The sequence below is a fragment of the Pinus tabuliformis genome, chromosome 1_2 (genome assembly GCF_031772625.1).
Source record: "Pinus tabuliformis cultivar Carrire ecotype Pingquan chromosome 1_2, CPIR1, whole genome shotgun sequence".
NCBI classification, from domain to species: domain Eukaryota; kingdom Viridiplantae; phylum Streptophyta; class Pinopsida; order Pinales; family Pinaceae; genus Pinus; species Pinus tabuliformis.
Window position 1 is genome coordinate 995,706,367 of NC_142298.1, and position 27,979 is coordinate 995,734,345.

The 27,979-nt window shown below is 37.3% G+C and overlaps 1 protein-coding gene across 1 annotated transcript in view; it reads left to right on the top strand.

The window, feature by feature from the left end:
- The window catches only part of LOC149209415 (uncharacterized), a 309,539-nt gene that overhangs the window by 72,025 nt on the left and 209,535 nt on the right, over positions 1 to 27,979 (top strand). Inside the window, exon 4 of the mRNA XM_089396368.1 lies at positions 9,314 to 9,407. Coding sequence (XP_089252494.1) covers positions 9,314 to 9,407 — 94 coding nt within the window. The remainder of the gene's footprint in view (positions 1 to 9,313; positions 9,408 to 27,979) is intronic.

The following is a 27,979-nucleotide window of genomic DNA, read 5'->3' on the forward strand; positions in this document are numbered from 1 at the left end:
AAGAGGTCCAAATTCTCAAGCGGCCAATCTCTCAAACAAGCAAGAAGTGGAAGCCTAAGAAAGAATATAAGGTTGGGGACTTAGTCTTGGTAGATAAAGATCCCGTGCTTGTCAGGATCCATGGAAGGGTTGGGGATGACTATTACTACATTGCTAAACTTAACGACGAAATTTGGCCTGAGCCGGTCAAATTAAGTCGTATCACCTCCTTCCTTGAGACTTGACATTATATCATATGCATGGTAGAGTAGGATGCATTGCATGTTGATTTTTGCATTAGAAATAACATCATATGATTTTCTCATGATAGATAGATGCATATTTGCATATTTTATTTTCTGTTGATTTTATGGCCTAACATATTAGCATGTGTGATCATGAGACATCGCGAAAGCATGCTGCCCCGTGTTTTTCCATCTATTGTATGTGCAGGTGACAGGTCTACGGTAACCAAGAGATTGTTGGAGTTCTCTTGACCTCCCATTCGAGTAGCTTCTCCCACTTCTCCGAGAGATAGTCCCAGTTGGAGCCAGATGTTACCCACCATTTTGTGTGTAATATCCCTAGGAGACATATTATGAAGCAATTGGGTTTTAGCATAACTCGACCCTATAAAAGGGTGTGTGGTTTTAATTCCAAACCTGTGGAAGTTGAAGGCATCATCAAAGACCTTAAGGCCTCTTTAGCTAGAAATCCCGACATATCCCTCCTCATGGATGTTATTGTTATCAGTATTCCTGATGTGTGGGGGATGTTGTTTTCTCAGAAATGGGGAGCTACCAATGGGGGGCATGTTCAAATGGACCTATCATACACAACCATCCCGCAATCCAATGGCACACCTTTTATCCTTTATAGGGAACCTGCCTATTTATCGCATGTGATTAAGCTTGGATCGTACTATGAGACATGCAAAGTTGAGAAACCTTCCCATATCCTGCCTACCTAGGAGGTCCAAATTCTCATGCGACCAATCTCTCAAACAAGCAAGAAGTGGAAGCCTAAGAAAGAATACAAGGATGGGGACTTAGTCTTGGTAGATAAAGATCTTATGCTTGTCAGGATTCATGGAAGGGTTGGGGATGATTATTACTACATTGGTAAACTTAATGACGAACTTTGGCTTGGGCCAGTCAAATTAAGTCGTATCACCTCCTTCCTTGAGACTTGACATTATATCATATGCATGGTAGAGTAGGATGCATTACATGCTGATTTCTGCATTAGAAATAACATCATATGATTTTCTCATGAAAGATAGATACATATTTGCATATTTTATTTTTTGTTGATTTTATGGCTTAACATATTAGCATGTGTGATCATGAGACGTCGCAAAAGCATGCTGCCCCGTGTTTTTCCATCTATTGTATGTGCAGGTGACAGGTCTACGGTAACCAAGAGATTGCTGGAGTTCTCTTGACCTCTCGTTCGAGTAGCTTCTCCCATTTCTCCAAGAGATCGTCCCAGTTGGAGCCAGATGTTACCCACCATTTTGTGGGTAATATCCCTAGGAGACATTTTTCTCTAAGATGGTCCTCAACTGGTACCCAACAGCCCCTTGCAGCCACTAGCTAGCTCATTGTGCCATTTTCTCTGCCACTTGAGCCAGCCATGTGGTCCCTCGCCCATCTTCCATGATCGTATGTTTGAAGGTGCGCCTCTCGAATCTAAAGGTATGCCTTGTCATTTGAAAATTGAGTATTGTAGTTTGCTTGTCATGGATTAATCGGGGGATTCGACAGAAAGAATGGGCTAGGTCTGTGCTTCTAGTTCTGTCCCCTAAACCGATTTTAGGAATTAACTAGTTTGCTTGTCATGGACACTTCTGGGCATGGATTAATGGGAGATTTGATGGAAAGAATGGGCTAGGTCTGTGCTCCTATCCCCTAGACCCCTTTTAGGAATTAACCTTGTATTCTAGTCTCATGGGATCTCTTTTACTGACCATTTGGTTCCAAGGATGGTATTCCACGGGAAACCCTGATTTTGGTTGCGTGGTCCTGCTCCCTTATCCGCTTATATTACCCTCTTTCCATTCATTATTACCCCATCAATCATTTTTCCCGCCTAGGTTCACATTCCTCCATTGGGTCCACATAGGGTTAACTTGCCCCTTCCACTTGCCCACACCTTGTGTCATGGCCTGGAATGAACCCTGAAGGTTGATTCAGCTGAAAAGAAAGTCAAAAGCATATATGGCCACATTCAACAGGAAAATGCACCACAATGTAAAAGATGGCCGGGACAAAAGCATTTAGCACGTGGGCAAAAGCCAATATATGAGCTTTACCCCATCATCATGGCCATCACCCTGGTTCCTATAGGTTCTGTGAGCCTTCTTCATCATATAGGAACCCATGATTGTCCCAACCCCTGGTAGGCGATGAATTGCCCCACCTTAAAAGGGCGAATTCACTGCTATATCTTATACATCATGCTCTAACCCCTTGAGCCCCTAGCAGTTAATCAGAGAAAATCACAAAAAGGAAAAAGGCATAAATGAAGGGTGGAAAAATCAAGGCCGGGGCACCTCATGTACCACGATTTCTCCCACCTATACATTTTAAACCCAAGTGTGGGCTTCCCTCTTATTAGCTACCCTTGTACCCAGCATGTGACCTAGGGCTGGCCCTTCTCATTCCCGACTTCATTCACCTATCTGCCACATGCCACCACCTTTTGACGGATATATCTTGACTGTATAATCCTAATAGGGTACTTGGTTAACCCCATTTGGAGTTTACGAGACATTGGCACATCTCGAAGCTCATTATGGAAGGGCAGGCCATTATGAAGTCCCCACTCGTGGTCCATGATTAGGTAAGCTCATTTACTTGATTTCTCTAATGACTTGTTGTACTTGAAGGCTAGGGGATGCCTTGGATCTTATGCAGGATTGTAGATGGTTTCCATTTGGGTTTGGTCTCCCTATACGGGGTCTTAATCCTCGAGAGGGCTACATTGACACATGTAAGGTGAGCGTTGAGAGCCATGGGCCTTCACAACAACAGATTTCACTCCATGGATCCCCACAACCATTCAGAGATTGCTAGTGGTTCACTTATTGGACAAGGAGGATGCACCTGATCCATCATGCCCAGTGGGCCGTAAATCAACATCATACACTTGGTAGTTGATCCAGGACTTGCACGATGATGTGGTGTAACAAATTAATTTTATATAAAAATAAACACAAATAGTGTAAAAGACAAAAAATAAGATTAATGATTAATTACTTAGCAATTAATGAAAAGGTATGTCCCTAAGGACATAACTGTTAGTGAAAGGGTACTTACCTGGCTATATATACAAGAACCTCATTCTCCTTTGTATCATCTTACATTCATTCTTTTTTACAATATATAGTTTACAATTTCTATCCTACAATGAATGTCTTTGTCTGTGAAGTATTTTAATATTTTCACTGCGTATATGACTTTTGGTAGTTACATTGGTATCAGAGCTACGTCCGATTCGGTCTTTGGCCATCAACCTATCGTCAACCTTGTTGTTGTCGTGATTTAAGCGTTTCGCTACACCAGTCTTGGAGATTCTCCATTCCATCAGTTTCGTCATACAGGGCTTTGGCCATTAAACAAAAAAATAATGAAGAAAAAAATAAGATAGTCAAAGAAAAAAAAGAAAAAAGAAGAAGTGCATATAAAGATAAAAAAAATATAGTCCGATGTAAAGTAAATTTTGAAGGAGAACATTCATAAAAAGGTTCTACATTATTGATAAAAAATGCATGATAAAGTTAAGAGAGAATCTTTTCAAATATATTTAAAACTATACCTAAGAGAAGGAAGAATAGATAATATTATCTTGATTCTTCATTAAATAGTTTACAAGCCCGTGGTTTTAGAAACCCATGGTAATTATCCATAGTATTTTCAAGGTAAAATAAAAACAAAAGGAATACAAAACCCTTTATGTGAATGATAAGTTTTACTTTTTACGTAGAGAACGTTAACCGAGTCAAAAGCACATAAGTGGACATATATTTTGTATTATACTCCAAAGAGGTGAATAGCCACATTTCACTAGGGTTGTAACTTTTTAAAAAGAAAAAGAAAAAATTATAAATAAAAGATATGTAAAGAGAAGTTTTATATTATAAAGGAGTATTTAAAGAAAATTTTAAGTCATAAAATTATTGAAAATATCTTTAAGTACAAAGTGGGTATTATTATAGAAGGTTACTTAAAAGGAGCCAATTGAAACAATATTTAAATATTCTTTTTAAAGTACAAAAGGAAAAAAAGCATAAGTAGAAATATATAAAAAGAATACCAAGGAGTTTTGAAATATTAAGGATAATAGGAAATTCGATTAAAAGAGTTTTGAAGAATTATAAAAAAAAATATTAAAAAGGCGCTTTTACAGGAGGCCTGAAGTACAAAGTCCAAAGGAACTTAAATATATACCTAAAGTCATCTCAACAAAACAAAATGGGATCAATTATTGAAAAAAAATGATGGAGCTCAATTCTAAAATGACGAAGGAAGAAAGGTTCTCCTATATTGGTCTTTCAGTTATAGATCACAGAGTAATTACATTAAAAGGAAGTATCCAAGGAAGAGAAATTAGTGTCGCCATCAACCCAAGCAACGATAACACTTATATCAACATCAACCTGGCAAATCAACTATTAATTCCAGAGCTAAGCATTGGTGTAAAGAAAAATATTTTTGACCAAAAAGAGTATAAAATTAGTGATCTACAAGTGATAATAGGTCATTATTGGTACATATCGCAATTTCATGTTATAAGGACAGATAAAAAGACTGACATCATACTCTGTCAACCCTGGTTTAGGGATTTGGTTACATTCATGTTAAACATAGAGAAACAAGTTTTGACATTTCCTTATAAAGGGAATATGGTCATGTTTCGAGACATTACAAGTAAATCAAAATCAATAAAATCTTCATTAGAAGACCTTAAGGATATCTCAGACTTGATGCAAAAAGAGCTTGAAGAAGTTATCTACAACAAAGACAAATAAATTTTTCGCCTCAAAGATCACCAGGAAAAATTACTCGAACAAGTCAAGAAAGCTAAAGCATCAAAGAGGGAACTCAAGGAGTGTTTATTAAAATAAGAAGAAGAAAATTTATGTTTAAAGAGCTTTAACCAAACATTAGTAGAACAAATCAAGTGTTTAAAAGACGAGAAGCGTGAAGGCCAAAATAAAGTTGACTCAAAGAATGTGGAATGCTTACATTCCAAAAATCATAATCAAAATCTGCTCGAACATATTAAAAAACTTAAGGACGAAAACAAGTCATTAACGAACAGGTTCAAAGAACTTGTCGCAAAGGAAGCATCAAAATCTCCAGATGTAGCAGTGCCCACTAATCTCGCAGTTCAGGTAAATCCAAACCCTATTGAAGTAAAAACGTACTCAGAGGTTGTCGTTCAAACAGAGGATACCCCAAATAAAGATTCAGTAGTTAAGTCAACAACAACACTGCCTGGTGGAAATCGGGAAATTACTATAAAAACGTTTAAGGAAGTTCAAACAAGAAAGATTCGCTATCTACATCTGAATCACAAGAGTAGACACCTTAATAAATCTGGAAATCTATATCACATAGAACATAAATAAACTTATGTTTCGAAGAATACTGAAATAAGCTCAATCCAGTCATACGATAACTATTCACCACACATCTCCAGCAGTCATAAGATTTCCCAGAGGATTAATCTAGGATGGTCTGATCTGTTTTTTCAGTACGACAATTTTGTCTATCGGTCAGAACATCATATCATCTTGTATCAACAAAGATGAAAGCTCAGAAATAAGAAGACATTCTAATCAACAGAACAAAATCGATCCTTCATCAGTAAGCTTTGAGGACAAAGCTTTTTGAAGAGGAAGGCAATGTAACAAACTAAATTTATATAAACATAAACACAAATAATGTAAAAGACAACAAATAATATTAATGATTAATTACTTAGCAATTAATGAAAAGGTATGTCCCTAAGGACATAACTGTTAGTGAAAGGGTACTTACCTGGCTATATATACAGGACCCTCATTCTTATTTGTATCATCTTACATTCATTCTTTTATACAATATACAATTTACAATTTCTATCCTACAATGGATGTCTTTGTCTACGAAGTATTTTAATATTTTTGTTGCGTATACGACTTTTGGTCATTACATGTGGCATCACCTACACCATCATCCTAGCCCTTGCAGGCGATCTACATGCATCTTTGATTTGTTTGGAGACCCATGAGGACACTTGTGTGCCCCCACATGTCATTTGGACTCTAGAGCACCACAGGTTATTACAAGTGGCCAACCCCTTGTCCACTGCTTTTGAGGGTCCTATTCTTCATTGTGGTACCCATGGATTTCATTAGGCCTGTTAGAGGACCCTACGACATGCATAGATTATTATTTGACCTCTTGAGAGGCTTACTTTTTCATTTATGAGCTAGTTTGGTGGGCTTGTCACCAAAAGTTAGAACATTATTTTATTTTTGGGGCTTATGTAGGCCAAGGAGGATAATTTGAACACCCAAGTTGTGTATAAATACAAGTGAGATGAGTTCATTTCTGATCATCACTTTTGTTTGGATTTCTTATCTCTCTTGAGATTTTCACACTTTTTCTAGAGGATGAATTGGTGCTTTATGTATGAGTTTTGATGTATGGATATTGGTCTATCTTCTCTTGGAGCTTCTTTATTGTCAATTGTGAATGGTTGGATATACTCTATTACATGTAAGTACGTTCTTTTTGATGTTATTCTTGTTTATTTTTGTCATATATGTTGGACTAGGATTTTTGCTGTTCTAGGGCTAATCGCTGCATGCATTTATTGCTTAAAATTGTGGAATTTGTCTCTGTTATAGCATCTCTCAATGTATGGGCCATGTAATAGGAGTGAAACTTATAGAAGTAATTCTATCAACGAATTTGACCTTGACAAGCTATTCCTCTTGCACATCGAAGTATAAAAGCTGCAAGGTTGCTTCTTCTTGACCTAGAAGGCAAACAAAGTGATCTTGAGGGCTCCTTGACTAGGATCCAAGAAATCCTACTCATACTCAACATAGAGTCCATTCTTCCAAAGATTAAGGCACTGACCTACCAAGGGTGGTCATTAAAACTCATATTCTCTCACATCCTTCCTGGACTAGCCACATTGGGGTACCTAGGGCATCAGTTTCCCGACAAACTAGCCATTGAAAGAATTCGATCTCCAAGGGTCTCTTGCACTGGCCTTTCCTCTAGTTCTCCTCTAATTTTGAAGACATTTCGACGATGGAGGTGGGAGAAAAGCCAAGCCCTAGCTCCGGGATTGAAACTTGCCCTGCCATCCCCAAGGCTAGTACCTCATAGGGTCAAAACATCATCTTTGAGTGAAAATAATTTCTTTGATCCTTTCCCCAGCTTGTTTAGGGTAAGAATATCATTGGTTGCTACATACTTTCCTCATACCCTAGACTGAGTCCACTTGTCCCCGTGTGGTCCCGCTCCTTTAAAAGATCATTTTTCAAGAACCGTTAAAGATCATTCTTCAAGAACCATCCGGGATACCAATTCTAACAAGGATTTTAGGGATTGGGGAACTCCTTCACAAGTCTTATCCCATATGGCATCATGTGCCCTAAATCTGCACATTATACAAACCCTAAGTTATTATAGAATTCTAAATTTTAAAGGTCTTGGGGAAGTGTACTTGAACTTTAGGCAAATCCTATCTCAACCTTTCAAGGCATTGGCAATTCATTTTCCTTCAATTATTAGACCTTGCATCACTGTTGAGCTCTCCTTAGTTGAATATCTCATTGTTGATCTTCTGTAGGGAAGCCTCTTGTGTGGGGATGAATTCCACCACTAAATAGTTAGAGAGAAGCCACTGAGGTGAGAGTGGTGGCTAATCTCTTGTTTTCATAAGACCTAGGGTGCCTGGTGAGGCTTTGCACTAGGTCTGCTAGATTTTGCAGTAACAATAGCCTTGTACATGCAACAACATCACACTCGTCAAAGTGTGTCTCTAAGATAGTTACCCTGAAGGGGAACCAAAATCCAAAAGAGAAAAATTGTTGATAGATTTTGTTTGTGCCTTCCTTTTAGTTAGGTTCACACTTCTTTTTCCCTTATTTAGCAAATGATGTAGTATGGAAGGGGGGGGGAGAATAAATATCTACTTTGGGAAGAAAATATTTTAGAAGTCCTCTTGATATTTATATAATCTAATCTGCTTTTTTATTGTCTTAAATATTAATATGAATGTGCATGTTCCTTGTTTTGGAACTATTTGTAAATTGGAGGTTTACTTGTCCTTTTTATGAATTTTACCCTACCTTCAAGTGTGGTCAAAATGCAACATTTAAGATCATATTGCATTCTTTCCTTTTCTCCATTTTAGTTTCCTAAATGTTGCCCCTTAGAATTTGTTGGAGCTATGTTAGCAATTGTTCAATTCCCAAAATGGTTAGGAAGACATATTTTTATACATGGAAAATCTTGTAAGATCCCCCCCAGTCCTCCCTCAAATATTTTAACGGATGGAGGCTCCACTACTAGTAATCTTGAGGGACTCAATTGTTGGATTTGAACCTGTGAACCGTAGCCTCCCCATTGGCAGCATGCCTTGGGCGGATGGTCCAACCGCTTGAAATAACCCTTGAGACTTGGAATATGCTCAATGTCTATGCATCTACCTGTCTATCTATCTATATGAGAAATTGCGACTAACACCATGCAATTTGGATCCTTTGACCACAAGACAACATGTGACGAGTATCAATTTGGCCAAAGATGCCAAAGATGTGGACTGGGTCCTAATCATTGTTGTGTGCAGAAGCACATCCACAAGTGTGAGTAGAGACATCAACTTGTCATTCGAGAGAGTTGAACCTTGGTGGGGGCAATATCAATGCCCCATTGTCACTGTTCCAACAAGCCGTCACTATCGTACTCAAAATATTTTATAGAGCTGTTCTCTAATTCTAATAACAAAGCTCCAACAAAGGTTTGCCATTATTTTCATTATTGGGGGATAATTGACATAAAAAATTCCATTTAGTTTCATGTAATAGATAATTCATTTGGTTTGTCAATATATTTTCCTTGGTGTTCTTAATCAATTTCATCCTTCTTTCTAATTGTAAGCTAAAATTTTATTGGAATTAGCAGAAATTATGCTCCTAGTAGTTTGCACATAAAGGGTATTGTTTTTTTGTGATTGGAATTAAATGGATTTACTTCATTATAATAAATGCTTTTCTTTCCCTTACCTTCCACCATTTTTTTTAATGGAATTGTATGTTTTGTAGGGAAGCCACATCACTATGGAGTGGAAAAGGGTCATTTTTGTTTACATCAAGTAGTGCTGTTTATGATTCTAATGACAATAAATTGTGTTCGGAGGTAATGTTTTCCACTATATTAATTATTCATGATTTTTACAATTTGACTAATTAAATCTTTAACACGTGCCTCTTCTTGAAAGAAGATAGCAAAATTTTTGAAGATAAGATGTTAAACTTTGGCATATTTTTATTTAATAGAATGCATCAAACTAGTTTGACTAGTCAAAGAGTTAAACTATATTGCTGTAGATTGCTAAAAGAGATCTAGTAAATATGAAATGGTCTTGGAAAGATAAAAATTCACATCCTTCTAGATACTTAAAATTCACATCCTTCTAGATACTTAAAATTAAAAAATTTCATAGATAAGGCCGGGAAAAAATGTTTTCATTGCCTTAGCACTTATTAGAAGGGAAGCATTATAGGCATGTATATTCCTTGTATCAAATTCTATCGACAAGCTAAGATTTGCATTTCTAAAACATTGAAGATTGAGATGTGATGAAGATGATGCATGTTCTCAGTATTTGTGCCATGCTTTGGTGATTTAATATAATTGCAATCAATAGAAGAATGTTCATTTAGTAGTCTAGTTATATCAACATAATGGCAATGCATTAAGTTAGAAATAAAAATACTAGTAATAATTAAAGAAATAGGTAAAAGGCCATGTAAATTCTCTCATTGTATCAATGCACTTATATCATTATTATATATATCTTTTGGTTAGGCTTAGCACTTCCCTTAGCTAGACACTTATTTATGTTCTACTCTATTGCTTAATTTTTCTTGCTTTAAACTTTATCTAGGAGTTGCTTTAAGACTTGTTGCAAAATCTAGTATGCCTAGTGCAAAGCCTCACTAGGTAGATCAAGACCTCGTGGCAACAAAAGATTGACCACCACTATCACCTCAATGACCCTTCTCCAACTATTAGTGGTAAGTAAACCAGAAAGGAGAGTTCCATATATATAGATCTGTTAGTTTTTGGTGGCGACAGATAGGTGTTCTAGTCTCTATGGCATCTATGTCGCTAAGGAACATAGGAGGATAATTATCTCCAAAACCCAGATAATTTTCCAAGGAAAATGCGCTAATTATATTAATTAGCCAATTACTAAATATTTTCCTTAAGTCTAACTTAGGTACACTAGTTAATTAAATCAGATTAATTGAGGTAAGTCGATTTTGCTCTAGAAACTTTTGGAAAAGTCACTTGATGGAGTCAAGATGATCTTAGCCATCAATTGTGATTAGATCATGGCCATTGTTTCGTCAATTGTGATGGGTTAGTTGGAGACACATCAAGGAGTTCGAATTACCCAGTTGCAGTGATTAGCTAGGGTGCAATTTGAGCGAGGGAGACACCAACATAAGGGTTTTAGCAGAGAAGATTGGGGAGAAAATTTAAAATTTCCAGAGGAATTTTCTCAGTCATTTTCAGTTTCCAGTGGGAGGAAGGAGATTGATTTTATCAATAGAAGAGGAGGCCGAATTCAACAGTGCAAATACCCAGTTAGCCAGTGCGAGTGACAAAGGAGCTCGTTTCAGTTTCCAGTGCCGGATCTATCACCTGGTGGCAGTGCGAGTTAGTCAGACAAGGTGTTGGAGGCAGTTTCACTTGCAGAAATTTTTTTCCAGAGGCAGTGTGAATTTCTGGAGCAGCTAGTGTGAGTTGTAGAGCCAATGCGAGTTATCGGGTGTTAAATTTTCTTAGGGCTATATTGTTCTTTGCTTTAGATAATCACATTTGATCATTTACATATTGAATTCACCCCATAACTGCTGACATTATTCAGATTTACCACATTATTCAACAACATATGCAATTATATAGAAAGAACAATATCATCATTAATGCAACAGAACATAAAGGAACAATAGAAGAAAAACATTCACACATAGAAACACCAGGATTGGTTGAAGACCAGAGCAAAACCCACTATGGAGAAAACCCTTTCAAATTCTTCTTCACATTAGATTGTCATTGAATGATTCAACAAGAGTGTGTACAATAATCCATATCTTCAATCATAATCCTATCTAGCAAAATCAACTAAACAACATCCATGAGATGAACACAACAACACTAATAATCAAAACCTTGATTCAGAATCCCGCGGTCAATTGTCACTGTTACTGCCGAACTCTGCGTCAACTATAAAACTCAAACCTTGGCTTCCAACTGGAAATCCCTTTCAAATTCTTCTTCTCATTAGATTGTCATTGAATGATTGAGCAAGAGTGTGTACAATAATCCATATCTTCAACCATAATCCTATCTACCAAAATCAACTAAACAACATCCATGAGATGAACACAACAACACTAATAATCAAAACCTTGATTTAGAATCCTGCGGTCAATTGTCACTGATTGCGGTCAACTGCCGAACTCTGCGGTCAACTGTAAAACTCAAACCCTAGCTTACAACCACATGTAGAGAGTGATGTGCGTGTGATTGAAACCCTCCAATTGTACGCATGAGCTTGCGACCGAAATTAGGCTGAAGCATGCCTACGACTGGAAACCGAAACCCCAAACTCGTGCGAGCTTCGGACCTTGCGATATCTAACTTGTACGAACCGATCTCTGTGACCCAACCTCAGACCTATGCGAGCCAAACTCAAATAAAGAAGAATGATCATGATGATGATGATGTCCAAATGAGGGTCACTTGACTTGTATTTATAGCCATTCGAGGGTGTCCAATTTCTCTTTTGGATCGACTTGTGCTTTTTTGCACTGTAACAAACTTCAACAAAGTTCGTATAGGCAATGGAATAATCTTCAAAACACTTGGAAGATGTAAACATCCATAGTAGGATAAGTAATGTATATTGAATAGTATATAAAATAATTCATATGAGATGATTACTATGAGGGTGAGGGCCTGCTTATATACCTAGGCATGTAACTCTTCACAAACGGTTATGTCCTTAGGAGCATACCTCTTCATTACTAACTATTTAGTTAATTAATCATTAATTATGATTATTATTGTTTACATTATTCTTTATTATTTTACTATAAATAAATTCATAACATTGCCTTCCTCTTCAAAAATCTTTGTCCTCAAAGCTTATTGTTGACAAGGCATGACATCTATTTCTTTGTTTTGCAATCTATTCACAACTTTCAGAAATCTTCAAGTTATCTTTTTTAATGATACAAGATGATAAGATCCTTAAAGTGATAAATAAAATTGCTAAACTGAGAAGGGATCTAACCATCCTAAGTTAATCTTCTATGGAATCTTGCGGGGACTGGAAACTTGTGATGGATTGTTATCACATGAGTGGATTGTACAAACTTCAGTATTCTTTGGAACATACGTTTGTTGTTTATGTTCTGAGTGATACTGATACATAGATTGATCGAGAAGTATGCTCTTGTGATTTGGATGTCGATAAGGATTTCTTCTGTTTTGACTTTTTCTTATCACGTGTATGGCAATTTCCTGGTTTACTTCAGGTATCGATGTTGTTGAATTGGTTACAAAATCTTCACTTGGAATTTCTATTGTCTGAACTGCAACATCTGAATAGGTTTTTACTTCAACTGATTTGTCATTTTCAAGAGTTGTGATATTGATTGGATTGATATTTGTTCCTTCATTTTCAACTTGGACTATTGCGACTGGAGACTTCGATGCTTCTTCTTGAGTAAGTTGTTCTAACTTGGCTTTTAGTGAATTCTTGTCAGTTTTAAGCTTCCTAATTTGCACAAGAAGGTTTTGATTATGATTGCTTAGACATAAAAGTTCCTCGCTTTCTGGATTGTTGACTGTATTCTTAGTGTCCTCCTCATCTTTTAAACTTTTGATTGGCTCTAATAACCTTTGATTAATGGTTTTTAAGTGTAATTTTTCTTCTTCCTTTCTTGATAGACTGTTGTTGAGTTTCTTCTCAAAACTTTCTATTTCTTCTTCTAATTTTTCATTTTAGCTTTAAACTTTTTGTTTTGTTCAAAGAGTTTTTGATTATGATCTTTTAAACGAGAATTTTCTTCGTTTTTATTAGATATGACTTCTTCAAGCTCCTACTTTTCTGATTGAATCTCTTGGAACATCAATTTCAAAATCTCCTTAAGGTCTTGTGATGAGTGCGTTATCGATTTGGATCTCATGCTCATGTCTTGGAATGTGATCATCTTTTCCTTATAAGGAAACATCAACATTTTTTTCTCCATGTTTAAAAAGAACGTACCCAATTCTTTAAACCAAGGTTGACCTAGAATTATGTCAACCTCTCTGTTAAACATAGTTATGACTCGAAATTGAGATATGTACTCGTAATGATCACTTTTCACTTGTAAATTATTAATTTCATATTCTTTCTCACTAAAAATATTTCTTTTTTTGCCTATATTTGGCTCCAAAATTAATAGGTGATTCGCCAAATTAATATTTATGTAATTTTCCTCATTGTTTGTGCTGGTAACGATATTAACCTCCTTCCCTTGGATATTCCATTTTAATGTGAATAATTTAATTTGTAATTGAAAGACCGTTATAGGAAAATCTTTCTTTCTCTTCCATTCTAGATTTCTTTTTCTTCTCGTTTATGATTTCTGAAAATTCCAATCTATCACAGCAACTGGAAATTATTTTCCTAATTATTAATTTGTTTAACAATTTATTTGTAGTTTGCTACGACCAATACCAAATAATTCACACTGTGATTTTCACAAATAAATACTGCGGAATAATAACGCTGGAAATTGAGAAAATTCTAGCACACATGCACATAAAAATGACAATGTTATTTTTGGACAAAAGTCCTCAGAAAAACCCAACTTGGGAAAACCGATGCAACAACTGAGGGTTTTATTATTAAGCAACATTGAAATCTAAGTACAATAATTTGGATGCCAAATCTGGCAATCCTATAGAGAAAAATACATGCAAAAATCTAGTGAGGAATTTTCTTCACCCCATAGGCAAATCCGACACTGAACACTGGCCTCTGAAACCCTCTATGAATTGCCCTGTGTCACCCTCTGCGTGGGCTCTGCGCAAGCTCTAATTCGTATAACCTGGATCTCAATCCGAGTTGCTTCTTTTGTTTGACTCTGAAAATGCTTCTCCCAGCCTCTGCAAAATTTTTCTACCACCGAAATAATGAAACGATTTCCTGAATCTGCAAATCAAACTCCCTTTAGAGGCTATTGCGCAGTCCCTGTGTCAACCTGCCTGTGGATCTTCTGCCTCTTTGCAAGTACACTCTCTGGATCTGGAAATCTTCCTCCAGCCTCGTTGTCCCTACCCTTCGCTGTCTCTGCTTCCTCATTAAAGCTCGAACTCTCTGGCAACTGATTGCTGCTTCTCTGGAAAATCGAATTCTTCTAGTGACTGGTGTATTCTCCATCACCGTATCAATTCCTTCTTATATCTTCTTATTAGGACTCCAACGACCAAGATTATATCTTAATCGATGGGTCATATCATTTCTGGATCGATCTGTGTGAGTTTCTAGAGAATTCTCACCTTGAATTAATTAATTCTAATTAATTAACTAGTTTTCTAAGTTTAGATTTAGGGAATATTAAAAAATTGGTTAATAATCTAATTAAGTCATCTCTAGGTGAAAATTTTCTAGAAACAATTTCTGGGTTTTGAAGATCTCATGTATTCTAGCATCTCCACCAGATTTTGTGGCTAGAACACATTCGATGCTACAAAAACTAACTTGATTGACTCCATTTCGTTTGTCGATAATTTCGTCAATTTATACTTGATATGCTTATTTTAATAACTTCTCTCTTTCCTAGCACCCTTCAATATGATAATTTTTTTTAAGCGTACTTCATAATAATATTTTTAAGTGTATTTGATACGTTGATTAACTTAATATATTTCACTTTTTTTTTTTCTTTTCACACCTTTATTTTTTTCAAGTATAATTTATAACTTTTACTTTTCCTTTAATATCTTTGTAGTCCCCCTGTCATAACTAAAAATGTACTTAATATTCAAATTTGAATATTATCCCTTAAATCTCTGTAATTGAGAGGGCGTGATTGTTGTGGTGGGTCACGAATTCTGAAATTGTGGCTGTCCATGACTTCTTGATACCTTAATATTTAGTTTTTTGATAGCAACCAAACTAGCTTCGAGTAGACAAACATGTATGGTCTGACAAAATGATGTACGATGGCAAGTACGTTAAGGACCGCATGCAGGCCATAGTTGCCCGGCGACTCTGAATATTTATCATTTTAATTGAAGCGGTGCTTGTGTCGCTCCGTGTGAAAGTTAGCAGATGAGTGTACTAGGAAGTTGACCGACAACAAAGGTGATTGCGGTGTGCTGGTGTCACCTTACAGGGAATGGCAGCAGCGTTGGAGAAGATGGCATGGGAGATAGTCGGGCGACAACACCTAATGAGTCACAGGAGTGGTGACTGTTGGCATGGTCAATCGACAAGGAGCAAGGTGACTAGCAGGCTGGTCTGCGACAACGATGGCGACAAGGGGTTTGATTGCAACGAGCGGCGGTGCATACAAAGATTAGCGGGGAACGTAGAGTGGTTAGAGGGTGTGTTGGTGGATCAACAACGGTGCTTGTTTGAATGGTGTATGCGGTGTAGACAGGTGAGAAAGTTCGATTGATGTGCGCGGGAGTTTGGTGAGTGGCAGATTCGATGGCTACGTGAGTCAAGTTGTGGTGGTGGTGGAGGGACATCGGAAAACTGCGGTATGACAAGACAATTGGTGGCTAGGGTGGCACTGGTTTCGGCTGACTGCGTGTAGCAGATGGCTGGTTGGAAGTACGGCTATTGTCGAATGTATCAGCTGGTCAGAAGTGCGGCCGAGCCAGGTAATTAGTTGTTTTTTATTTTTTGTTTTTATTTTTTAATTTTTTAATCTATATATAACCTTTTTTATTTATTTTTAAATAATTTTATGGCTAAAGGCGTGATAACGAAACCAACAGAATAGAAAAGCTCCAACTATGTAGTGAAACTCTTTGATCACAACGGTAACAAAGTTGATCGAGAGTTGATGGCCAAAGGTCGGGATCAAAGAACATGGCTCTGATAGCAATGTAACGAACAAAGTTTGTATACGCAATAGAATAATCTTCAAAACACTTAGAAGATGTAAACATTCATAGTAGGACAAGTAACATATATTAAATAGTTAAAATAATTGATATGAGATGATTACAATGAGGGTGAGGGCTTGCTTATATACCTAGGTAGGTACCTCTTCACAAATGGTTATGTCCTTAAGAAAATACCTCTTCATTACTAACTATTTAGTTAATTAATCATTAATTATGATTATTATTGTTTACATTATTTTTTATTATTTTACTATAAATTATATTCATAACATTCACATGTGGGATTTTCTTCAAAAATACTCTTTCCCTCGTCCAAATTGAGTGCTTCAATAGTCAAAATTGATCTTCTCGAAAAGAGGAATTTAGTCCCATGAGTGGAATTTGCTGCCAAATTAACACAACCTATTAGCTAGTTAGAAATTCCAACTACATCATGTTATCATTGCAAGTACCCTGTCTGTTGTCGCGCGGATTGACACGACAACGCTCAGACCGAGGGCTATCACTCTGATCCCCGATCCCTCCGTTTAAGCCTATCTCCCGCGGCTAAGGGGGGTAGTCCCTGTGGGATGATGAGACCAACTGTCGACCAGTTGGTTGGGAGACACGAGACACGATATGAAAATAACCAGATAGATTTGATTAACTTAGCAGACCAGTGCCTTAAGAGATTGTGGTTAAAACGATTACTTGTTAGATGATATAGAAACATGAACTGTGAACAGCAATCATTTGTCATCAGCTAAATCACAATGCTCTTAAAATGACCAAAACGATATCCAGCAACTGAAAATTTTGAAAGATGAATGCTTTAAACCACCACGAGTCATGAACCATTAACCAGATATCATATTTCGTATCTCAACTTGAAAATTTAGCATCTCAGCATAAAACATATAACGTGAAAATTCCTGAGACTGGCAAAAATAATTTCCCACAATTTTTTTTAAATCTTTTTTTTAATTTTTTATTTTTCAATATTATAAAAATGAAAATTAAAAATCTAAAAATTTAAAATTTAAAATCTATTCTAAAACTAAACTATAAATAAAAAATTAAACTAAACCAAAAATCTTTTTATTTTTTATTTTTTTTTAAATAAAAAAAATTCTAAAAAAAGATGATTTATTACAAAAGATTAAAATCTAAGATTTAAAATCTAACCAAAATCTAAAGACTAAATATTAAAATCTATGTAAAACAAAACCTAAACTAAAAACTAAGAAAATATAGTTACAATCTAAAACATAAAACTACAATCTATTTTGCATATGAGACAGAACTACGCTTAACGATATATACATCAATATGATTTAACCTGTGAAAGAAAACAAACAAACGAAACTGTAATGAAAATACTGCCGTAATGACTTTGACTTAATGCTTACCCTCTGCGTTAAAATGAAGATCCCCGCTCAAACGAAAAGAATATTGACGCGTGCAAGGAAAATCACAGTCGACGGCAAGGGAATTTCGAGGGGTTTTCGACGGCGAGATAGCAGATTGACTTACCAGATTGTTCAACCACAGAGATACTCGTTTTTCAGTGGAAATCGAAAGTCTGATGCGGATGACCCTTGAAACCGTGGCTTGAGCAGAGCGTATTTTCGCTTCTGATCTATTGTGTAACATGTGCAGTCATCAATAACCAGAGAGGACCGAGCGGATAGACCGGTGGGCGTAGGTGGCTGAAAAATCCTGCGTTGATAGTAATATAGCTTCGAAACCCTGAACGTTTCAACTGGAGAAAGTCTGTGCCATTATCTAAGCAGATCTGCTAAGCTGACGGAAATGATATCCACGCATAGCTCACGTGACAGTGCGTTTGCTTTTATGATTTTAGAGGACGCTGGCTCAGAAAAGGACTGCGGCTAAAACAAAAAGCGTATCCTCGGCTGCTGATTAATACGCACAGAGGAAACCAGATGAAAACAGAGGAACTGCGTCCGAATTTTGCTTGATCATGGTGCATTGAGATTTAAAATGGATAACTGCAGTCGCAATCTGTGATGAGGTTGCAGCAAACAAAATTTTTCCTGCATGATGCCCTGAAGTCATTCGACGGATAGCTGATTTATTTGTTAAAAACCCTGTTCTCTGATGCCTGCCAAAAATGATGAAATCATAAAACCAAAACCCTAATAAAAAAAAAAACTGCCTAAAACAAAAGTTTAAACCCTAGAACAGCTAAATAATTTACAAAATTTGGCTCCTTAACAGCCAGATTCAACAATGAGCACAGAAATATTTTTAAAGAAACATAAATTTTAGGTTTTCACTGTGAAGAACTTCAGAAAATCTCTCATGCAAATTAGAAAAATAAACCGAATGATAGACCCAGGATCAAATCCAACTGGGCTCAACAAAAAATGCTTGCGGGAGTTGGCTGGTTCAGCCGAGAACTTCCCCTAACGCCCCCAATCTTCCTTCAGAAAATGTTTTCTGCACAGCTCAAGACAACCATCAGTAAAGAGGGCAAAAATGCTGCTAGATCTCAAAAAGTAATGGAGATACCTGCCATTACTTCAGAAACCCTAACAGCACCCAAACCCTAGCAAGTGAACAAGATACCTGTGCTCACAATACTCTACAAGAAGCTATTATTAACGGCTGAAAATAACATATGCAGAAAATTAAACAATCTCACAGCATTTCAAGAGAGTAACACCAGCAAGATATGGACCCCAAAGTCTTCTTTTATTAACCAGAAACAGATTTACAAGAGAGCTTCTTCAGTACAAGACTCACAGATCGAATGATCTGAAATGACCCCTAGCACCCTATTTAAAGGAAATGATCCCAACGGCTAGTTCGAGTGATCCATGTAGAAATGATCTCGACCGTTGATGAGGATCAAGACATCTCTTGATGTCATCCGTCGATTTATTCACTTAAAATATTATTATTTTATTAGTTAGGGTTTTTGCTTTATTTTTTGAATTTTTTATTTATTTCATTTTTTTAATTTTTATTTATTTTATTAATTTTTATTATTTTTATTCATTTTTTAATTTCTTAATTCATTTTAAAATGGATCATCGAACTAAGCCTTCGGAAACATCACCTAGGACCTAGGACTTAAGACTCATGAGGGGATTTAAAACATTTTTTCGACCCTCAGGACACATTACATCATGACTTTTACAATTTACATCTTAAGGGGGAAAACCCCTTTAATACAGACCCTCACAAATCACCCAGTTCTGCGACAAAACTATAATCTAGCAGATCAACGCACTAGGATTCTCCTAAAGTTCTAATGACAAAATCCATCCCGGCTTTGGAGTCAGGTTTGAAGGAAAACTCTGCCGATCCATGGATCGGTGAGACAAAAAACCTTCCGGGACGTAGATTACCACTAGAAAGTTAGGTCCACCTAGGCAATTCACATACACGACTCATATCTGCTAAGATTATTTACAATTAATACATGCAGACTGGGTTTACAATTAGATTGATCAAGCTGCTGATGACTGCTGGATGGCACAGACACGCTGATCAGGTGTTGCCGTTTTCTTGCAAAGAAAAAGGGGGTGTACTGCATGGGTAGTTGACCGGTAGAGGTCAACACTGTCAAACCATATCCTCTCTCAAGTATCTCATCATCAAATGTCGTCACTGCTAATTTTTGATTATCTCTTGATTTTCTCTGCGGATATGCTGAACTTTCTTGAATCTAAAAGAAGAAGAATTTGACATTGGAGGAGAGCCTAAGCTACCACGGTCAATGTTAAATTTAGGTATGTTCTATGCTTAGAGCAATTTACTTCAATTTTTCATATTAGCCCATTGACAATATTCAGATTTGCAATCACATCAGCATGATAGTAAATTGCAGATAGAACATAAACATAAGCAGTAGAAGACAAGCCAAGACAAGAGGACACAATATGTGGCACTAGCTAGGGACAAACGCCAATGTGGGCAAACCCTTGATCAATTCTTCTTATATTCTTCAATAGTTCAACAAAGAGAGATAGTACAAATACATTTGAAGTCAATACTTGACTTGCCAAAATAGGAGATCAGACATCAAAGATCTTCACCATGAAGATGACACAATGAGGTTGTAGATCTGATGACAATGACTGAAGATATGCAGCAGATGATAGGCCTAGAACAACTCAACCAATTACCCAAAATACTGAAGCTTTCATTCCATAAAACTCTTCTTCCTTTGCTGCTTCACTGATCATGTCAAGGTTGCCCATCTGGCATCTTATATATGTTGTAAGGATTGAAGCATATCTTGGAAAACCTTATCCTTGGTTAGGGCACAAACTCTGAGTGCCACAACACCCTAAACATATCCAACAATCCACCTATTGACTGCGGTTAGCCTTCATACAGTTCCTCGTTCTGTATTCTGCCTTGAGGGGCTGTTATACTTTTGAATGCAACACTTAAATGCCTCCAACTACTGGCTATGGCCCGCGGCCTAGCCTAGCGGTGGACTGAGACTTAGGTCTCCTCAACCAGCCCTTAAGTAACTAGATTTAGGCTCCTCTTTACAGCGGATACTTCTGTCCAGCACACTGAGATCAAGAATTAGCTTGAACATCCACAACATAGTCCATGCTGTCACCTACAACAATATGGATTTATCATTCATCATGGCAGTGGCTAGGTGACTGTAGTTAGGTTGTGTATAAGGCCTCCTTTAGGACTGCAACTAAGCCTTCTTATGACTGCTGTTAAGACTGCCTTCAGGGTACCTTAGAATAGCGTATGAGGGCCTCTTTGAACATCAAATAAGGGCTCTTTAGAACTGCGGATTTAGGCCTTCACATGCTGTTGGATAAGGCCTCTCCAACTGTGGCTTAGATCACTCTTTAGGACCGCGGCTAGGGCAGTAATAGTCCAACTTAGACAACGGATTAGGGCATGGCTTGACCCTCCTTTCTCTGCGTCTAAATGTCTCCTCGTAGGACTGCGGCTAGGTCTCTTTCAGGGCTTCCTAAAACAATGGATTAAGGTCTCTTCTGGACCTATGGTTAGGGCTCTTTTAAGCCTTTCCTTGACAACGTTAAAGCCTCTCCTTGCTGCGATATAGAAGCCTCCTTGACTGCATTATAAAAGCCTCCCTGACTGCATTATAGAAGCCTCCTTGACTGCGTAGATTAGGCCTACTGATTGACCTACGGCTAGGGCACTTGGGCTCCTACCAGATTGCGGCTATGCCTTCTTTGACTGTATCTAGGGCATGGATAGATCACCCTCTAGGACATCATATTCTCCTCTAGATCTTGCCTTCCACCAAAACCCAAACAAGTGGAGAGAGCACACAAGAGATGTGTGTGTCCAAAATGACTTGAAGACCTCTTCTATTTATAATAAAACGTTGAGGATAAGTTGGGGTAATTTGGTTGCTGGCGAACCTTGACAAATTGTCAAGTAACACAAATAAATTCATATCTCCATGAGTACATGTCGGAATCGGATGATCTTTAGATCAATCCTACACCTCTCGGTGAGAGGAATCCAAGAATAATATCAGTTGCCATAAATAAGAAGACCCACATGGAGTTTGGCCCTAGTTGTCAATTTTAACACTCTATCTATCAGGGAGCCACTACTACCACCCGGAATCTCTACTAGCGGGGAGCCCAATGCTAGTACCCGAAAAACATCAGAGAGCTTATCATCATGGAGCCCTGCTCAACCTGGAACCACATTGGGGAGCACATCTCAACCCGAAATCCAATGACAATGAGGAAGGTCCTATATGACATTCTCACCTCATGTCTATGACAGTGGGGAAAGTCCTATGGTACACTCTCACCCAAGTCATCTCATCGAGCAATAAGAGAGATACAACTTACCAAGCAAGGATCACAACCATCCCATTGTGCAACCAATGGGCGAGATAACACTTGCTATACGAGGTAAGGATCACAACCATCCTATTGCTTGTTGATCTTCCCAATAATGACACTTAATAGTCATGTGGTAGAACACCTGCATCATAATTAGCTTGGATAACACACCTCCAAGCACTCTATCAACCCGTTGGCCAGACGGGGAGCGAATCCCAAAGAGCCTAGCTTATAGGTATGATGCCAAATGCAGTATACTTTGCATAAACCAATATAGGAGAGCAACATCTCCGACCCTTGGGTAATAGATAGGGGTGATACCCTATAGTACAAAGATCCCTCAACTCCAGGAGCCCTCCATCTCAATTCCTCACCCTGGGAGTTCAGACAGGGGGAAGAGCTGGCTCAGTGTCCTCGATCAATCCTTCTCTCTATAGATCAGAAACATATTATCATGCTCATATTTGGTATCGGCTTAAACAACTCACTGAAGACTTCAATCATAATGTCTCAATAGTAGTAGTCTCCTGTTCATGTAGGACATCAAATCAAATGTTGTATTAGAACAAATATATATCACAAAAAGGGTACCTTATTCATCCTCCCTCTCACGGAGACGACAACCACAAGCCTATGCTTGTTTCGTACAACAACACTAACTCAATATATGAAGATATCTCAGTGCCACCTATATACAGGATTCTTTGCTAATCAGATCCCACTATTTATTATCGCAATGTATCACTGTCGCATTCAGAAATTGTTCAAAATAACTCTCACAACTAGCCATGCTAGCAACATTGCACTCAACCTCAGCCGTGCTTAAAGCTACGGACTTCTCATCCAAAATATCACAGTAGATTTCATACTAAGGCAACACCCAAATGTGCTCATCTCATCAATAATGATCCCAAACAACATCAATACATCCATGCTGTCACATATCATAGGAAGAATATCTCAGACCAAAAATTGATTGTCCCATGCAAATATCTCAAAGTGAGCTTGGCTGTAACCCAGTGTGTATGAAGCGACTCAATCATGAATTGCCTTAAGTTGTTCTCTGCAAAACATGTATAGATGGGTGTTCACAAGGAACATCAATGCATTAATCAATTGTCAGTTGCCAAGTTAGGTTCAACAATATCTTTTGCATAACTTCTTGAAATTCAATCAAAGTGTCCACTTTCCAAAAACTCTTCAATAGCGTCACAATATATATTTCCTTTTCCAAACTTCAGAAAGTAATTCATCATGTCAAGATTCTTCATTTCGAATTTCAGAGGCCAATTCCATCTTACTTTGATCATCAGAGGCTCGTTACATGTCAAGAATAGATTGTCAATATATAAAACAAAAATCAAAGTAATACCTTGGACCACTTTGAAGTAGAGGATTGGATCAACACATATTCCTGGCTTCACGAGGTAACTGTGAATGCAGACATACCAGGCTCGGGAAGCTTGCTTCAAACCATACAATGCTTATCTGCAAATATTATACTGATCAAACCAATATACTCTGCTTTACATAATCATAAGATGAATTATTTTTGTCATTATACATGAAGGATAAGCCATATACGATTCATGCCTTCATTGTGAGATTACTGCATATTGAATCATAACTGTTTATACTTTAACCAATTTGCCAAAGCCAATCACTATTGAATACCGATATTAGTCACTAGAAGTCACTATCCCCACATAGCACTGTCATCAAGGCAAATCATCAGTTATCAAATCAAAACCCTAATTTGTTATCACTGTGAACTTAATCAATCCATAAGCCAAAACATATCTATGAACCATCAAGCATCATGTCAAAACGTCAATACTGCTCATCTATATTAAACCAATAAGTCAACTATTGTCAAACCCTTGCAATTGTTATCAATTACTGTCATATACTAGCTTCAATGATTGAATCAAAATAACAAACTAATATGCATATTCCGGTCTCCTGCAAACACAAGTTTAGTTAACACATTCACATTCTCTATAGGAAGTCAAACATTCAAATTTCCCTACTCATAGAACTTTCTTTTGTCTGCTCCATATCGGTGGGACTGTCATACTCCTGGTGTGCTCCTGATCTCGTGCATAAGGCTTCAATTTTTGTGTCCTATAGGCAGAACTTCACCTATAGGCCTTCTTTCGTGCAGCTGGGAGGCCTATAACGACACTTATAAACCTTTCTCGCAGTGGTTGGGGCTTAGACTAGGAGAAACCTTATTTTCTTTGACTAGAACTTGTTGCAGAATAACATCATCAGATATTTAACCATTCATGTCAAAAATCTTATTCCAATAGTAAAAAAATATTCTATACACTAAAGAATCTTGATGATGTGGGCTCGTTGATAATGATGTGGATTTGTTGACGATGTGTACTCATGATGTGGATTCGTTAATGATATAGATTTCTTGATGATGTGGATGATCGACTCCTTGATGATGTGAACTCTTTGATACTAATATGGACTTCTTGATGATGTGGATAATGATATGGAATCCTTGAGGATGTTGATGTGGGCTCCTTAATGATGAATGATGCGTACTCTATGATGTTGACAATGTGTATTCCTTGTTGATGATGATAAGTACTCCTTTCTAACAATGATGTATGATTTGTTGATGGCGTGATTGGATTCCTTGATGGTGATTTGAACTCTTTAATGATGATATGAACTCTTTATGATGATGTGGATTCCTTGCTGATGTGATGAGATTGACTTGATATGAGAAGGCTAAAGAGAATGTCTATACAATCTCAAAAGATAAGTATTATCTTGGTTGTTTCTGTTGATTATTTCATTATCAGTATTTCATTATGCATCTCTTGGCTTGCTTAGTTGTTCTTGTTCTTCCATAGCCTCCAGGTGAGGATTGTAGGCACATAATGGAGACTGCCAAGTTGTGGCAATCGTTGGAAAGGACGAAAGAACAATGTGACAAGAAGACTCATGATAGGCCTTGTACTCAAAGGGAGCAAACAAGATCAACCTGATTGGAACACATTTCCATGAAGGTGGCTAGAAGTTTTGAAGGCTGATGCTAAAGATGAGGCTGTATAAAGAGTACTTTTTTGTAAGAGGGAGTTTCTTTTGAGGCATGAGCTTGGAGATATTTTTGACACCATGGATTGTGAATGATTTGAAGAAGTCGCAAGACTCTGATGCTGACTTGGCTATTTCTCTAATTGATCTATCTATTGATACCTATTTCTGCTGAAGTCTATTGTTAGCTGCTGGATTCTACTATGGCTATTGATACCTGTGTTTGTAAGAATCCACTTATTATCTAGTGGACTCTACTATGGTTGTCTATAATTGCTTCTGTGAGAAGCCAATATTGAAGTCTATTATTGTCTATTGATAGCTATTGATGTTTGTTCTGAGAGAAACCCCAACTGAAGCTGGATGAACAACTGAATGTTGGTCCACCATGGCTACGTTTCTGATGATGAACTGGTTGTTGATATTTATATGAAGAAACAGGAATGACTGAGAATCCCCTTGAAGAAGGTGCATTGATTACATAGCATCATATTATGGACCATCTCCTGTAGACTATGCCGTCAGACCTTGTGGTTTGGGAGATGTATTGTTGATTCCTACTGTATGCTGTGTGCCATGAGATCTTGTGGTTTGGGAGATGTGTTGTTGATTCCTCCTGTAGGTTGTGCGCTGTGAGCCCTATTAAAAAATTAGAAAGGCAGAAAGATTTTCTTCTCTTGATAATTACTTGTGATGTATTTGAATTCTTATCAGCTTCTTTTATGTCTTCTTTTATCCTTTTATCATCAAGCAACTATCAAAACCAAAAGTATGAAGATCAAGACAATAAGCGACACAATATGTAGGTTCTTAGCCAGGGAAAATCCCAAAAATTCTCCTCTTTTTCAAGAACCAAATCAAGTGAGACAACCAAGACCCTTTAAACCAACAACAAGACCTCTTCCAATCCACCAAGTTAGCCTCCCAAGATGGACTAGTCAAACTCTAGTCAAGTTCTTCAAAATCAACTCAATTCAAACACTCCAAATCAAGTTATCAAGGTTCTCGACCCTCTACAAACTTCTGAAATTTTGGCTTGCACCCTCGGCTCTGCAACTTCGCACCTTTTACCTCAGTCCTCTTGTACGTGTGAGAGAGAACACAAAAAAATTTCGGCTCCTTTTGCTAGATAAATGTCTCTTCCTCCTTCGCTATAGTTCTCCTTCTCTTGTAAAGATGTAGACCTTCCTTTCTAGGCTCTTTTGCACTTCTTTCTTCACTTAGGAATTGTAGATTGAATCAATTGCTAATTTGCTACGATTATCCAAAGGAGGTCAAATGCACTGCTTATATATAATGGTTGATCACCCTAATGAGGCCGGCATGAAGAGAGGGCAAGACAACTTGGTGGAGGAGGTTTACATGACCAATTTACATCAAAATAATTTACTTCTGTGATACAAAAAGCCCAATAAGGGTTTAGAACATAAGGACAATGACAATGACTCATGACTCAACCCTAGGAGCACACAATGGGTGCTAGGACCTAGAAACATAATCAAATGAGCATGAAACCCATGCTTTAATAAAATAATTTTTTCTTTTACAATAATTTTTCTTATTCTTTCTTTTTACAATTACATAAGAGTTTCATCATGTCACGAGCCAAACAATTATGAAGACCGATACTAGTTACATTTTAGCACTCCCTCTTAACCAAAGAGGTATTCATAATTGTTCAACTGGTACAAGGATGACCTCAATTTGAAGTGTTCTAAGAAGAGTGCAACAACATATACAATGCTAGATACCATTAAGGCCAAAAACTACCAAGGTATCAATCAAGTGTCATCAAGGTTGCCTGGCAAGACACTAACTCAATAGGGACTAAGGTGTCATCAAGGAAACTTGCCACTATAGGTACCATCAGGCTACATCCCTGGTACCAATCCAACTGGATGTAGATACCATTTAGGCCTCCATGCCAAGACACCAACCCTCACAGGGATTTAGGTATTGTCAACCACACTTTGTCAACAATTCAAGAAAGCAGTGTACAAAGAAGTGGAGAATTTTTTTCGAAGATTGAAGTCATGAATTGCCATCATTTATCATTGTAAATCCAACTTCTGCAAAGTTTATTGTAAATGATGCTAGTATGACTATTTAATTATTGTAACAACACCTAGGTAAGCCTTTGATTTTGGCAAAGGATTTTATCCTATGAAGCTTTTTAAACCTCCCCGAATTATGTGTGTTTGTAAACACGCATAATCAATAGAGTTTTTCTTCCAGCTTAAACCTAGAGCTAGGGTGGAATTCGTTGACAAGGTCTTAGGTGAGTCCTAGCGTTTATTGAGTTTATTGTAGAGGTGTGTTTAGGAATAATTTTAGTACATGGTTCTTCATAATCATAAACCATGGCTAAAATATTTGAGGGTGGAAAAATAATTAAATCCCCTTTAGAGTCAATTAATTGATTTTTTTTGGCAAAATTAAATAAAAATCCTAAGCCAGAAAAGCTAGGGTGGAATTCGTTGACAAGGTCTTAGGTGAGTTCTAGTGTTTATCAAGTGTATTGTAAAAGTGTGTTTAGGAATAATTTTAATGCATGGTCCCTCGTAATCATAACACCATTGCTAAATTATTTTATGATAAGCACACTTGGTTTCATACTAGATCATATTGTGTCTCAAAATTGTGCAGTGTCTTGAGGGTCTAGTCTAAATGTGTATTTCCCTTTCTAAG